This window comes from Gasterosteus aculeatus, chromosome 9, assembly GCF_964276395.1.
Source record: "Gasterosteus aculeatus chromosome 9, fGasAcu3.hap1.1, whole genome shotgun sequence".
NCBI lineage: Eukaryota > Metazoa > Chordata > Actinopteri > Perciformes > Gasterosteidae > Gasterosteus > Gasterosteus aculeatus.
The window spans coordinates 15,625,923-15,641,078 of record NC_135696.1 but is presented as its reverse complement, the minus strand read 5'-3'; the positions used below and the strand labels follow the sequence as shown (position 1 = coordinate 15,641,078).

The following is a 15,156-nucleotide window of genomic DNA, read 5'->3' as shown; positions in this document are numbered from 1 at the left end:
GTCCAACAAAATCATTGTCTCTCCTAGCCGATCTGCCCCCTTAACACTTGTGCAAGAGGCTGCATTTTTAATCACATGATCCGGGATAAAAGGATGCTTTACAATTGGTAAAGTCTGCCAAGTGCAGTGAGGGGTCATTTGTAACCTCATGTCCGCTTGGGCATGAAAGTAAATGGGGGGCTTTTGGTGGCCTCTCTCCTCCCTCTCCCTCCGTTCTCGGTCGGGGCCCCGGCTCCGCTCCCTCTGATGTGTGCAGCCAGAAGTCAGCTGTCAGAAGACTTTGATGAGCAACGAGGGAGGAAGAGGAGGGCACGGGTGTGTTAGGGAGGGGTGGAAAGGGAGCGTAAGAAAAGGGGCAAAAAGAAAATCCCTTATTCTCTGGAGTTCTCGGTTTACCCAATCACTCTCGACTGCCACTCATCCTTCAGTCTCCATCTCCCATTTTCTTTTCCCCCCTCCCCTCTCTCTCTCTCTCTCTGTATTTGTTGCCTCTCATCTTCTCTCTCTCTCTCTCAGACCCTCATCACTCTCTCGCACATCTGAGCAGCCAGCCACACACTGCGCCTGCAATTAGGCAAGATTCGGCGCCGTCCTCCTTTTCCCGAGTCGTTTCAATTTGGCACCGAGCCTCCAGGCCACCGCGGCACAGCCCAGTGCCTCCGCACCCCGCCTTATTAGTGACCCGGGATAATTGGGAAAGGAATCCGGATTGCAAAACAGACTGTGGGTCTCGCTTTGAGCACAAGGGCACAGGAGACGGGAGGATGTTTTTCCCAAACTGCGCTTTTTCACACACATGAAGAAATATGTGTGGTAGGCGGGGGGGAATTTAGGCTTAAATCAGAGCAATCCAGCCCGCACCCCACCCGGCTAATGTTTCCGTGGGTGGGAAATATTGACCCCCGCAGTCCTCCCGTTCTCTCGCCTCCCTCCCCCTGACCTCCACAAAGGCCGCTCTGTGAAGTGAAATGACCCTCTCAGCACTTGTGTGGACTTCCAGAGGGTGGCAGCACGTCAAGCTTCATGTAATTCAAGCATGTGGTTTTAGCTTAGAAGCACAAATCTTGTACACCGACATGGTTTTATTATCCCGGCAAACCTTACGTGACACTTGGGGAAGAGGGGGGGGACAACCCTCTTAAAGGTCTTTGTTTACACGTGAGACATGCAGCCGCAGTGCTCCCATTGTTTAGACTGGGGCTGGAGACGTGTTTTGATTGAGTTACGGGCCTGTTGTGTGGAGGTTTGGTCAGCTGCAGTAACAGTATGAGGGTCCAGTCTCTTTTTGTGATGTCTTCTCTTCTTCCTATCAGCCCCCCGGCCCCCCCTCAACCTCCCCAACGCTTTGAAAGAGGTGAGATATGTGACCTTGACAGACGCTCCCCTGGGGAAATGCTTATCTTTTGAGTCGAAGGAACCCCCCCCCCCCCCCCAATGCATCAGCAGGACGGCGGAACTGCAGGAAGCAGTGTTTATTTTTTATTTTACTCGACTCGTTGGGGCAATTGTTAAAGGGGGCTAAACCTCAGCGGCAGTACAATCTCTTTTCTTTCCTGCTCCTCCGTCCCGACGCTGAATACGAGCGGCGGTGGGGGCCTTTGAAGCGAGACCACAGCAGAAGCGGCAGCAATTGCGGCGGCTCTTTGAATGTGCGCCCCCCCCCCCCCCCCCCCCTCCCCACACACACACACACGCACACACCACCATCTCTCGACATCCCCCGGCCTGCAGCGGCTCAGACTGAGCCGCTCGAGGGCACGCAGCCAAACTTCAGCTGCCCGGGCCCCCAGCGATGCCGCCTCAGATGTGGGCAACACCCCCCCCCCTCTCCCCTCCTCACACACCATCCTGTACTCCCACAGTCTCACCCACGCATGGCTGAGGTTTGGGGCTTTGGTGACTCCCCCTCCCCTTTTTCCCCCTTTTGACCACAACCAGACCCCCCACCCCTCCCTCCTCTCCAGACGTTAACACACAGGCACCGTCCCCCCCCCCCACCCACCCCGTGTATGAGATACATCCCCCGAGCTGCCTTTTGATAGCAGCTTTAAAAAAAATGTTTAAGAAGCGATTTCTTTTATGTGCTACAGGAATGCGCTGACAGTGCACAGCGTTTTGTTTCAAACATCGCTTTGTCTTTCAGGTGCTATTACTTTTTTTTAAACTTATTTCCCTGCCCCCCCCCCCCCCCCCCCCCCCCCACCCCCTTCCCCTCTGTGTCTTTAAAAGCGGTGCTGCTACAGATGTATTTAGAGGAGGCTGCCTTGAAAACCGTGTCCCCAAAACCAGCTGTGTGTTCCAGGCCGCGGCCGCGCCAACACAAACCGCCGCACGAGACTTTGTTCTAAATGTGGGGACAATTATACTTTCTGGAGCTGGTCTGAGCCGGACTGGGCTGACCTCGCTGCATGATGTAACGGAGTTATGGCACGTCTTGTTCCCTGGATCTCAGGTTGAGATTAAGAAGGGAGGCATCATTAATATTCCCATCCGATTTGAACCGGTTCCGTCCGAACACACGACGGTCATCAGTGATGGTTGTTGCAACTCAGAGTCAGAATCAGAAGCCATTTATTGCCACGCGTGTTACACATTGAGGAATTAGACTTAAAGTATTGGTGCAATGTGAATTGTACTTCATCCTTGTTGGTGTACAAGTGATACTAGAAAATACTAAAAAAGTTAGTGTGAACCTTTTCGCAACCTCGACCTGACCGCATTGTACCTTTTGGTAACGTTGTACTCGTTACGTCAATCGTTGAGGAGTTTGTGTCTCCCCTCCAAATAAAGTTAAATCACGTGACTGTGACTTTCTTTTGTTGCCCAGTCAGACTTCTTTCTGCGATATCACCATGCTCCCAACTGTCATAAGTTAAAAAAAAGGATGGCCATATCTACAAAATGAAGTGTCCGTCTCTCAGTCTTTTCCCTGACTGGCTGTAGTCTCTGCCACGGTAAAGCCCTCCTCTGCTGGAGACACCTCTCCCCACTCCGCTTATTTTTAGAGTGATTTGTCAGCGGTGTTTTCCTCTCTAATGGCACCAAAAGAAAGCCCAGAGCTGTGAGTAAAGGGCGAGCTGAGGGGGGGGCGTCGGTGGGTTTGGAGGTTAGGGGGGCTGCGAGGCAGGCGGGCCTCATCTGCGGCCGCTTTGATTTTGGCCTGGGAGGTGAAAGCGGCGATTGAGACGCGAGCTTGTGCCAGTTATCTTAACCTCCCACACTTCAAAAAGCTCGGCAGGAGCGGGTCCGACTCCTCACCCCCCCCCCCCTGCTGCAGAAAAGGAGAGAGAGAAAAAAGGGCGTTTGGGTTGTGTGTGGGGGGGGGGCTAAACTTTTGCTAGCTCTCTGAACAGAGGAGCGTTTCATTTCCTGCAAAAAAAAAAAGTCTAGGCGGCATTCCTGAGTGCTAATGTCGAGGGGAGGAGGAGGAGGAGGAGGAGGAGGGGTCAAGTTGCTCCTGAATCCCAGTGTTTGTGTCGGCTGGACCTTGTGAAGAGCTGGCCCGGTGGCCCCCCTCCAAAACCCCCGCAACCAACCACCACGCAGTACACATCCCTGCTGTTACCACCAACCTTTTTTTTTTTTGAATTGTGCGCACACACATATACACACACACACGCACACACACATACACACGTGCACTTTCTCGCCCGCAGACCCTCGGGCCTCTTCCCCTGGCAGGAAGGCCAAAGCTTTTCATGTCTGTGGAAGGAGGGGGGGGGGGGGAAATGCTCCCCAGGAAACAGGGTGCAGTCCCGGGCGTGCGGGTCCGCTTTGAGATCCCGGGATGAAAAGGCGGAGGTGAATAAAAGCGACAGCCCCCCCCCTCCCTCCCTCTCTCTCTCCCTCCCCCCCCCCTCTCAGGCTCCACTTTGTGCTGCTGACGGGTCACTCTCCTCCCCCGTCCCCTCTCATCCACATGTGGTGAAGCAGGGTGGTGTTAAGGTGCAGCGAGCGGTGGAGGATCAGCTGACTTGTCTCCTACAAAGAGACACCAGAGGAAAGCAAAACAGATTCCGCTGCTTTTCCTTTTCCTTTTCGTCTCTACAAAGCATGGCAGGAGGCAACCATCCACCTCTGCCTCGCCTGCTTTGATCACATATTCCATTTGATGCCGCTCGGCTCTAGAATACCTCTCCTCGGCTTGTCAATAACTGAAGCTAACTCTGTTATGTTAGCCCGAGCTCACATCACGACAGCGGAAAAGAGCACTTTTGCGGCGTGACAAACCATTCTGCGTGAGTCCTGTGAAGTGGATCGAGCAGGTCGGGTAACAATCTGCACCTGAACGACGTTGGTTCAGGTTACCAATTACCAACGCGGCCCCCGTAAAACTGTGCTCGTTTAACCGGGTCGACGCAGCCATCCTCCCGTGTGGAGAGTTGCTTCCCCGTCTTGCTTTCCCATCGACCACCCGGAGCGGCAGCCTCAATGTCGGCCAGAACAATCGGGCAAACGCCCCCGAGAGAGGGGAGGTATGAGTCAGTCAGGGTGGGGGGAGGGGCCAAGACCAGCGCAGCACTGCCAGCTGGGTCACGGCGACCCCGCGTTGGACTGGATCAAAGCTGGGCCCGGCCCACATCCTGTCACCGACCTATGACCCCTCTGTAGCTCGGCTCGACGCAGCTGCAGAGGCTTTCCTTCAGTCAGCTGTAACACTGCGGCGATGTACGGCGGATACCGATAGAAGGCGTGGCCGGTGAGGACAGGTGATCAGCCTGAGTCACTCTGAGTCGTCGCGACGTGTCCCGTGTGAGTCGAGGCGGCGCGTGGGACCAGTGTTTCGGTGCGAGTCGCCGATGCGCTGCTCATTCTTTTCCTTTTGTCGGTATACAGATGCAGTGACTTCATAGTTTGTTTGGATTTAAAAGTCTTTCCTTCTTTTTTTTAACTTTGTCTTTGTTTTTGCTCTGCTTTTCCCTCCCAGGAGGAAAACGGGACAATTTCTCCACATGCAAAGCGAAGGCAGCAGCTACGGGCCCTCTGCTTGAGATGGAGGCCTGCTAGGTTCCACGAAGACCCTTAAATCTCCCGTCTGAGGCCTCCAGTTCTCCAGAGGGCCGCACTCCCCCTCCACCCGTCTCTCTCCGAACCCCACCCAACCCCTTCGACACGGTCACATTGCCACCCCCTCCACAGAAAACCCTTCACTTGTTGCACTCTCCTCCCGTCCTGAAGGCGCCCACCAGAGAGACACTGAACTGAACAAGACAATCATGATTAGCTGGAGCACCCTCACGCAACCACCTTGTCTCACCGTAAAAAAAACAAAAACGACAACAAAAAAACAAACAAAAAAAACATCGATTTGTCGTCTGTGTTTCGTCAGTTCTCTTTTTACAATCAGCTTTGCCGCAATAGTCCCGATGCACCTCCACTGCACCGCCCAGACACTCCGACACTCCAAGTCACCGTAAGTTATTTGTCGCCTTGGTTTCTTTGTATAGTTCGTCAGGCCCACATCCAATCCCCCCCCCCCCCCCCCGTTCTCTCTCTCCCTCCCTGGATTTTTGAGACCATTTAGGGTTTTGCCCGACTGACCAAACACCTCTTTTTAGACTGCACTAAGGAAGCCGGAGGAATTTCATCTTGTCTTCGAATCGTCGAGACGCCATTTTAGTTTGTTTGTTTTCATTTGTTTTTCATTTTAGACTGAATTTGATTTTGAATGCTTTTTTTGTATCCTGAACCCTTGTTTCAATATCTCGGTGTATATTTTAGTGTTTTTTTTAATATTGTTTTTTATATAGTGGTATATATAAAATTAAGCTTTGGACACAGGAAAGCCATTTTTCTTGTTGAAGCATCTTGCAGAAAATTGAAACTTAAGGCTTCTTTTGATAACTATTTGTAACAAATAGTGACCTCGAATCCTTCTCAGATGTAAAATAATGCTCAGTATGTGTACTTTTTAAAACTGTCAGGATATGTCAATTTTCTTGGTATTTTTGCAGGCAACATTAGGACAAAGGCGAGTGACGGCTCAGAGGCCTATATTTTATTGTTCTAAAACATGACAAATGAAGCAGATATATATATTTACCCCAGCACTTGGCAGTCTTTCTTTTATTGCAATGGACCTTTGTCTTTTCTCTCTGGTAGCTAATAGTGTGGTCTTTAGCCATGTTGTTTTATTCCATGCAGGCATCTCTGTAACATTATTATGATTTTAATGCTCTCTTTTAGTATTAATTGATGAATTCTTTTTTTTTTAATTATCATATTTCGGGTCACTGTCATCTTGGTATAGCATTTTGCTTCCCAAGTGGTCACATTTGAACTGTTTCAACATGTTTTTTGGTAAGAAAAATAAAAAGGCACCATTGGCTCATTTGATCACTTGTGTGGTGGAAAGACGCGAGCTGAAAGTGCCAGATGTAGCAGTCTGTGTGTCATCCTTGGAGAAGGAGTTCATGCATATGTGGTAATGCTATATATTTACAAATGGTGTGAAGCAGATGAAACACATTCGATATAACATGTTTGACCTTGTGGAAACTAAGCTTAACCTCAAAACCCCCAAACGCTTGCGGCTACATTAATACTGTATTATTGTGGTGATGATGATAAAAAGAGATCTACATCATGTGAGTATAAATATCTTTTATCAGTTGGATCAGTTTACAGGTTGAGGTCTTTTCTCTGTCGCTCAATGTAAAGATTGTCTCTTGACTTTAAATAGTGTAAAACTCTTAAGATAACAAGTGAATATTGAATGTTTTTTATTAAAAAGCTAAGATCAGAGGCAAAGTTTATTTATAGGCAAGGCTGAATTGTGCCTCTGGAGGATATCATTCCAAGTAAAACAGCACCATCTTGTGTTCCTGCAGCCTAATAGGAACATTAAAAAGATTCCCAAAGGCATCTGACAAATGATTCATTCTAGGCATTGAAGTTGTATGTATACATTCCTAAATGTTGCCTTTGTTTCAAGCACAACCCGAAATATATTGTCCATCTCAAGTCTTAATTATGATAATAAAATACATCTTTAACATGTACCAATAGCAGAAATAGACCATTGAGTTAAAAAGGTTGAGTTTATTAAAGAGTACGTTGGGGGTACGTGTCCAGGTGCGGTCTTGTTTACGCCTTTTACTTTGCTGTTATATTTCAACTGTACTCAATGATGCATACGCAGAGATTCATAGTACAAGCAGGTGAAACCATTTTAATGCTGAAAGAGGAGAGTTTCTATAACGATTAATCCGGACACACGTTTATATGACGGTAGTGATATAGTTTAAATAATACGATTTTGGTGACACTGCACACTAAGAAAAGAAAAGTAAAAACTAAGTACATGACTTCTCAAACGGGCTCATTGTTGATATTACGGTTAAGTTAACTTAGTGTTGCGGTTGTTAAACCTGGATCCTCCATGAATTCAAGGTAACTTAACACACAGTGAGCAAAGATAAACAAATTGGTTAATTTAAATTTAATATTTGACCTACATACTTTTATACGATATAAAACCAAGCAGCAACCTCGCCAACGCAAAAGAGCCACCAGCTGCAGTTCATCGAGTGGCCACTAGAAAAAAACACCTTCACAGCCTGGAACAAATGACTTTAACTCGTTCATTCCCGCTTAATGAGAACTACATTTTGTATAAAAGTTGTCAGTGTCATTAATGCTACGGGCTTAACGTTATGTACCCAGTAAGGTGGGTGGGGTCACAGCCGCTAGCAGGACTTTTAAAGCGTTTTATGTTACAAATAAATGTATCGATTTGAATTAGGAAATCATGCGCTCCCGTTCTTTGAGGTAAACCAATGCGAGTGTTTTATTATTTGTTACTGAAAGGGTTCTGAAAGTTTTGACCTTGATTTATCTAATGGGAAACACAAACACACGGGTTTGAAACATTTCATTTGATCCGATTTAATGTCTTCACACACAAACAAAAAGTAATCCAGCAGACGTCCAGAACAAAATGGACTGACAGACTAAAATTGTCGGCATTTATTACAGGAGGCACTTTTTTTTTTTCAATTTCCAAAGTTCTGACTAGTGTTGCGTTAAAGTGAGGAAATCACTTGTACTTGTAGAATCCTTCTCCTGTCTTTTTACCAAATTTGCCTTCTGCAACCAACTTGTTCAGAGATTCACTCTGGGCAAAGGACGGGTTCTCAGGATTTGCTGCAGACCAATCTGAAGACATGCAAAAACAAAAACGAGTCAAGTTCATTCAAAATATCTTCGTTCCTCCTCGAGAGCAGTTTCAAATTCCGCTTATATCCAGTGGAGGAAATACATAAAGTTCTAACACCTAACTGTAGAAATACTCTGTTGAAAGTAAACGTCTGTTAAGAAAAATGTCACTTCAGTAAACAAGTGTAATCTGGAAATTCAAGAAAAAGTCCATCATTTAATATATAAATATAAATGAATTCATTTGAATTCAAATAATTCAAAAGAAAAAAGTAGTACATTTCTGAAGCCATTGTACCTCAAATTGGTACTTAAGCACAATGCCTGAGTCAATCTGCCAAGTAACGACTGGTTAAAATCATACGAATATTTCCCCACATGGTTTTACTCACAGTCCATGATGAACTTCATCGTGTCGAGTCCTACATAGTCCGCGAGCTCAAGGGGGCCCATGGGATAACCACAGCCAAGTTTCATGGCAATATCAATGTCCTCTTTGGATCCATGGCCTGGGGGAGAAATCAAAAACTACACCATTGTACCGCAGCATACTGAATAGATCCTCAATATTTAATGATGTTTGAAACGCAGCACGCCTCAGAAAGTAGAGCGAGGATATTTTCATTTCCAACTCTGTGGATTGAGGCCTTATTCTGATCAAACCAGAGCCGATAGTTGGAACATTGGAAAGACCAAATCAGACTGTTTTGATGAGTTTTACTCTGAGGTTAGAATAAAGTGTGATTCAGTTAGTTACATATCGAAGCTTCTCTCAATGTCTGAGAAAGGAGCGAAACCTTCAAAAGACGTATGGTTGTATTTTTCAGTTTAAAAAGGAAAATTAGTTGATCTTTGTGCCACTGCAGCATGTGTAACAATGCCCAAACTTGACTTTTTAAACGAATGACATGACCCACAGGTGCCCGTGCAGGTGCACATACCCCTCTCATACATCCGGATGGCCTCTATGATGTAGGGAAGCAGCAGGCGGTTGACGATGAATCCTGGCGTGTCCTGCAGAAGGAGAGGTTGCGTGCTGCTGAGTGGGCAGTAATGAGACTACGACGACGTCAGAAAGCACATCTTACCTTGCAGGACACTGGCGTCTTTCCCAGTACTTTGCTGAAGTTCAGGAGACAATCGAGAGTCTCTTGGCTTGTCGCTGAGGTTCCAATCACCTGTGAAAGATTCATATTTTAAGCCACTTTGATTCAAATTAAGTATTAGTTGCCAATCAAATCCCCGGTTTGCATTTCTCACACAATCGACAATTTCACTTTGTCATTAGAGTGGTTTTGAATAAGGTCCTGCATTTGTTTCTGATTCAGTTGTCTGAGGAAATTTGAATAAGAAATATATATCTCTCTCTCTTGGCCACACACACAAGCACGCTCATAAGAACCGTACATACCTCTACGAGCTTCATCACGGGGACTGGGTTGAAGAAGTGAAGGCCGGCGAAGCGGTCCAGCCTGCTGGTGGAGCTGGCGATGTCCGTGATGGACAGGGAGGAAGTGTTGCTGGCAAAGATGGTGTGTCTGAAGAGCCGAGCGGTGCAGCAAAAGCAGACGCAATCGATAAAACACAACATACACAGCGGTTAATAATCCTAGCAATCGTGCCCGTCAGAACTTTCCATTTGGTTCTCTTTTACAAAAGCCACCAAATGAAGCGTTACAACTTCCCTCTCTGATCAAAACCTGCTCTTGGATTTAAAAATGAACGGTATTGAGTAACGATGCTCACGCCGGTGCCAGCTTGTCGAGCCCACTGAAGATATCCTGCTTGACTTTTAGATTTTCCACAATTGCCTCCACCACAAGATCCGAGCCCTGAACCACGGCTGCAGCATCCGTCGAGGTCGACACGTTCTGCAGGGCTTTCTGGATGAACTCTTCACCCGACTGAAACAAACCAAAATGCAGTTCATTCAGCACGTTTCAATCTCTTACCGTCGTGGAGATTTATTTTCTCACCTCTGGCTTATCAGAAAACTTCTTCTTTGCCACTCTTTTGAGGTTTCCTTCAATTCCTTTGACAGCCTTTTTAAGGATTTCGCCATTTGTGTCCACAAGCGTCACAGAGTGACCAGTTGACGCGGCAACCTTTAAGAAAGAAATCAGGTCAAAATAACCAGATAACCAATAGCCATCAATGTCAGACTGTTTTGCCCACACTGATGCTGAAGTGTAGGCAAGAAAATAAAACTATGTTTTGTGAGACCGAATACAGTTAGTATATACACTATAATTTCATATAATATATAGTATAAAATACACTGAACTTGAAACAAAGCTCAGCTATTCCAGTTTATCAGGCGAGCGACACCTTGTGGCCGGATGTGTATCCTGCAGTTCCTCGGTGTCGAGTTTTATTTCGTGTCGCACCACAAGGTACAACCGTGTTTAATGAACGACAACTGAGCGATTTCACAACGCAACGTCCTTGTGGCATAAGTGTGTGGCTGTGAGACAACACACTCAACGAAATATAACGTTAATACAACCACGCGCTTTTATTTTGAAGGCTTCCACGATATTTCCCGTCTTGCAGGTTGGACAACTCGAGTGCAACGAAGGTGCTTTGTAAAGACAGTGTTCTTTTCCGGTTGTACATGAGACTATTTCGACTGATGAAAACCAACTGGTTGTTTTTGGCTAATGTGCGCACGCTCCGCCTTCCTTTAACGAGCAGCTGCTGCTGCTGCTGCTTCACCAACTTATAACGAAGCTAACGTGCTAGCTCGGAGGCTAACCGCTGACCCGAGGCATGTCGTCACTGACCTGTGCGATGCCCGCGCCCATCTGTCCGCCTCCGATGACCGTGAGGTGTTTGATAGCGACATTCCTGACGGCCGAAGACGACAAACCTCTGCAGACGTGATGAGTGAAGAACGCCATGATGTGTCGACGGGCGTCAAACCTGCTGCGGGACGATTCCGAGAGACGGGCACGCGAAGGAAGGTCGGCGGTCACGTGATCACGTCGCGCTGCAACCTTTAACACAGATACGCTCCCGAGTGAACGTGTGCACGAACGTTACTTGAAAGGCCGCAGAAAACTATTGTACAGGCATTGAGGGGCAGTATTCAGAATATGCAATACAATATGTACAAAATACTCCACGCAAGTAAAAGCACTAAATCAATTTATGTTCAATTTAAATTAAAGTTAGTCAAATTAAGGTTAACTTCAGTATGTGGTGTGTAGTATCAGCGACACGTCTTTTAAATAGACCATGTGTTTTGTGTAATATGATCAAGTGGCAAATAAACAAAGCTCAGTAGAAAGTAGATTGTGCTCCTCTGAACTGCAGTGGAGTAGATGTAAAGTATAAAGTCACATAAAATGGAATTACTCGAGTAGATTGCAGGTTAAAAAAGTAAAAGTATGCAGGTAAGAGAAATCACCAGAGTAAGAGTACTCATTTTATTTGATTATAATGAAGAATGAAATTAAAAAGGTTGACATGATATATTTGTTTCAATACGAAACGTTCTAACATTGAACTATTACTTGTTTGGATAAAAATATGCGCTTGCTACAATGCAACATTTTTAGAAAATGACCATTTTGGACAAAAACAGTGAACAAAATGTTTATTCAGGTAATAATAATTACAATAAAACCTTTTTGACATATTGCCAATAATATATTCATCATGTCTGTAAGAAAAACATTTTTAAATTATTTCTTACCCGAATGTCCTAATAATTGTGTGCTAATTTCTCAGAAACATCTATCATAAAACTGACGTGCACCTTAATTATTACTTGATTATCAAGTAAATATCTGCTGTTTACAGCTTCCTAAATGAGAGGATTAGGATTAGAAGCTGCTTTAGATGGTGCCATGGTAACGATAAACAGACAATATGCAGCAGTAAGAAGCATTAGCAAAATGAGCTACAGACATTTCAATCAACGAAACATACCTTTCTCCCGCCATGCACAGACTGCATCGTCTCTCCACGACAACTTTACCCACATTGCTGGTAAAAAAAAGTGTTTCAGGGAGAATCTATTTGGAACGTAATGTTCCAGTGTTTCACCCCCGAGGGCTCACGCACACCGCGTACGGGCAGGGGGCCAGCGTCAGGCCGAATCGCCCCGTCAGTGAGGGAGGAGGCGCTCCCTCCGGCAGTCTGAACCTGAAGGCCTGCAGCAAGCTGGTCACCGTCAGGAACAGCTCCGTCTTCGCCAGCTGTTCCCCCATGCACACCCGGCGACCTGCAAGGTACACGGGATGGATCAATAATGAGGGGTGGAGGGGCACGGACAACTAGGATGCATTTACGGATCAGCGAAAAAGGGCGTACCGATCCCGAATGGTATGAAGCACTCTTTCCTGAGCAACTGTCCCTCCTCGTCCAAGAAGCGCGCTGGGTTGAAACGGTCCGGCTCGTCCCATACTGTCGGATCCCTGTGGACTGACCACAGGTTGGGCACTATAACTGTTCCTTTTGGAATAGTGTAGCCTCTGAACTCTGGGGAAAGAATGGAGAAAAAACCCCAAATCAGATGTGCAATTATGACAAATCACCTAAATTCATCTTTGAAGATCTTCATTATTGGAGTTCTTATTGACAGAGGGATTTAAGTAAATCGCAAATAGATCCTTCACCTGTCGTCTCGGAGGCCATGTGAGGAATGGCCAGAGGAACCGCAACAGTCATTCTCTGCACCTCCATGATGGTGGCTTCAGTAAAAGGCAAACTTCCCTTATCAGTCAAAGACAGGGTCCGATGTGTGCCCACCACTTCATCCATCTCTGTCTGGACCTTGTCTGAAATCAGAGCAGTGGAAAAATAGAACATGAAATACCAAACTAGTAGAATAGCAGTGTGGCTTTGGGCCAGTTTAAATCACTTCTGCTAGAGAGCGGCGGTCAGATGGTTTGATGTGCTGCACGATGCTGTTATGAAAGAATTGGAGAAGTGGTTAAATGCATCATCAACGTTTTCTTGTCCTTTAACCAGGAAGTGTTCCCGATTCGGGGTTTCCAACAGGAAATAACAATGCTTATAACATGGCAATTTGGAGTTATCTTTACTTTCATCGTGGAAGTCGATTTTGCACACGCAAACTACACAAAGGGCTACGTTTCACTAGGCGCATATGCAGTCTGAAAATGACTTCTGCATCGGTTTACCTTGGATGTCAGGGTGCAGGACCATGTAGAGCAGAACCCACAGAACTGAATTAGCTGTGGTGTCCGTGCCGGCGATGAAGAGATCTCCTATTATATAAAAGAGATAATCTTCTGTGAAGCTGCTGTCCTCCTCCCCGGCGGCTTGCTGGGCCGACATCTCCATCAAGTACATGTCCACGAGATCCCTCGGGTTGTCGGGGTCCAATGTCTCCCGATGCGTCGCGATGATCCTCTTCAGAAACGCTGTGATGTCTCCTTCCACCCGACGCAACTCCCGGAACACCCCGAAAGGCCAGTAGTACAGCAGCGGGAAGACGTTGATGAGGACCGCGGGGCTGCTCACGCAGATCTCCAGCCCCCGATCCATCAGGTCCAGCATGCTGCGGAACTGCCGGTCCTCGTGGTGGAACCGCTGACCCAGGATCAGCGAGCAGATGACGTTCGACACGGCGTTGCTGATCAGCGGCGCCGGGTCCACGCCGGTGGCGCCGGACTTCTTGCTCAGGTGCAGCAGCTCCGTTTTGACGGTGGTCAGGCCCTGCTGGATGCAGGGCTCCAAGCTCAATTTCCCCAGACCAAAGCTGCGCAGGGTGGTGTGGCAGAACCTGCGCTGCTTTCTCCACACTGGCCCGTAGGGAGCAAAGACTATTCCTGGAAATACAAATGTAAGCAGAAAAGGGTTGATGTGTTTAGCCAGTTGCATTCTTCGCCTTTTATGGGTTCCCAATGTAATTGTTTCTAAAGTTCTATAGCATGCACGGTGGACACATATGTCCCGCTCTATTGAACCCATTCATAAAGAACATTTAGGGAAAATCTTATCGTTGTAAAATATACTCATTTACACACGATTTGCATTTGGAAGAGGTGGCGAAATCTGCAAATCTGTTAGAGGTAGGAGGTCAGTGAAGGTCTCATGATGTGTGTGAACTGTTGTGCGATTATTCTCATTACGCCGCCGATTAGGATCAATAAATCACCCTTTAACGAAAACGTCGAGCTCACCTTTGCGTTTGGTCATGATGGTGATAGCGGGGATATCCGGTCTGTCGGAGAACACCTCCGGGTGGTTGGAAAGCGCATCCTTGACCGCCTCGTAGCCGTTGAGCACCACCATCAGCTGACTGCCCACGAACATGCTGTACACGTTGCCGTAAACCGCGGCTCGCTCCGTCAAAAGAACCATGGCGTTTTTGTCGACGGGTTTCTCTCCGAACCTCCTGCGGAACAAAGCGGGGACGAGCGAGAAGCCGAGGTTGCCGACCAGCGGCCACGGCGTCGGACCCGGCGGGATGTTCGCGAGGTCGCGACGTCTCCGGTGAACGTCGAACAAACACAACGCGAGCAACAACGACGCGAGCAGCAGCGCCACGACGTCGACTCGCGACAGGTCAGCGCCGCTCGGCCACGACAGCGAAGCCATGGTGTCTCCGGTTGAGTTCCGCGATGGTGACGACGCTACGCCATGTTTAATGTTTAGGAGGAGCGATGTCAACAACGACACTACGCGAAAGCGTTATTAAACCGCGCTGCTGCTGCTTCCTGTGGTGTCGTGAAACAGCAACAAAAAACAAAACAAGCAGTCAGACCGTTACTGGCTTCTCATTGGCTGACGGCGCCGTGACGTGCTGTGATTGGTGAACTTCGATAGTGACGACAACAGATTTTTGAGCCAATGAAAGCCAAGGACCCCCCCCCTCCACATAGAGCCTATTTTTGTTTGCCAGAAATATTTCAACTGTGTAGTGCAACAAGATACAGGGCATTCACAATTTCAGAGATGAAATGATCGATGACCACATTAGCTGTATTTGAGGACAGAGCTAGGAATAGATGATTTCCACAAATA

At 47.2% G+C, this 15,156-nt stretch overlaps 3 protein-coding genes across 8 annotated transcripts in view; 1 reads left to right on the top strand and 2 right to left on the bottom strand.

The window, feature by feature from the left end:
• lef1 (lymphoid enhancer-binding factor 1) overlaps positions 1–6,383 on the top strand; it is a 38,500-nt gene extending 32,117 nt beyond the window's left edge. For all 6 annotated transcript variants that reach the window (XM_040187550.2, XM_078109082.1, XM_078109085.1 and 3 more), the window contains one exon: positions 4,928–6,383. Coding sequence is in view for 3 of the 6 variants with exons in the window: in XM_078109082.1 (XP_077965208.1) it covers positions 4,928–5,007 (80 nt within the window). In the remaining 3 variants the exon portion in view is untranslated. The remainder of the gene's footprint in view (positions 1–4,927) is intronic.
• A 1,488-nt stretch (positions 6,384–7,871) lies between these two features.
• hadh (hydroxyacyl-CoA dehydrogenase) lies at positions 7,872–12,268 on the bottom strand. Its single transcript, XM_040187553.2, has 9 exons — positions 12,091–12,268; positions 10,941–11,153; positions 10,134–10,262; positions 9,904–10,061; positions 9,569–9,695; positions 9,246–9,335; positions 9,099–9,171; positions 8,550–8,666; positions 7,872–8,157 (listed from the first exon to the last, which is right to left on the bottom strand). The coding sequence occupies exons 1-9, from the start codon at positions 12,115–12,117 to the stop codon at positions 8,039–8,041; spliced, it is 1,053 nt and encodes a 350-aa protein (XP_040043487.2). The 5' UTR covers positions 12,118–12,268; the 3' UTR covers positions 7,872–8,038.
• cyp2u1 (cytochrome P450, family 2, subfamily U, polypeptide 1) lies at positions 11,741–14,918 on the bottom strand. The gene is made up of 5 exons (XM_040187540.2): positions 14,313–14,918; positions 13,308–13,958; positions 12,780–12,941; positions 12,475–12,642; positions 11,741–12,385 (listed from the first exon to the last, which is right to left on the bottom strand). The coding sequence occupies exons 1-5, from the start codon at positions 14,728–14,730 to the stop codon at positions 12,204–12,206; spliced, it is 1,581 nt and encodes a 526-aa protein (XP_040043474.2). The 5' UTR covers positions 14,731–14,918; the 3' UTR covers positions 11,741–12,203.
• Positions 14,919–15,156: the final 238 nt, after the last annotated feature.

Coding starts and splice junctions, on each gene's coding strand:
- hadh (XM_040187553.2), bottom strand. CDS start 12,117: ATGCAGTCTGTGCATGGCGGGAGAAAG. Junction 9,336..9,568: donor CCGTGATGAAGCTCGTAGAG/GTATGTACGGTT, acceptor AATCTTTCACAG/GTGATTGGAACCTCAGCGAC. Junction 8,158..8,549: donor GATGAAGTTCATCATGGACT/GTGAGTAAAACC, acceptor GCATGTCTTCAG/ATTGGTCTGCAGCAAATCCT.
- cyp2u1 (XM_040187540.2), bottom strand. CDS start 14,730: ATGGCTTCGCTGTCGTGGCCGAGCGGCGCTGACCTGTCGCGAGTCGAC. Junction 12,942..13,307: donor CCTGCACCCTGACATCCAAG/GTAAACCGATGC, acceptor CTCTGATTTCAG/ACAAGGTCCAGACAGAGATG. Junction 12,643..12,779: donor CATGGCCTCCGAGACGACAG/GTGAAGGATCTA, acceptor TTCTTTCCCCAG/AGTTCAGAGGCTACACTATT.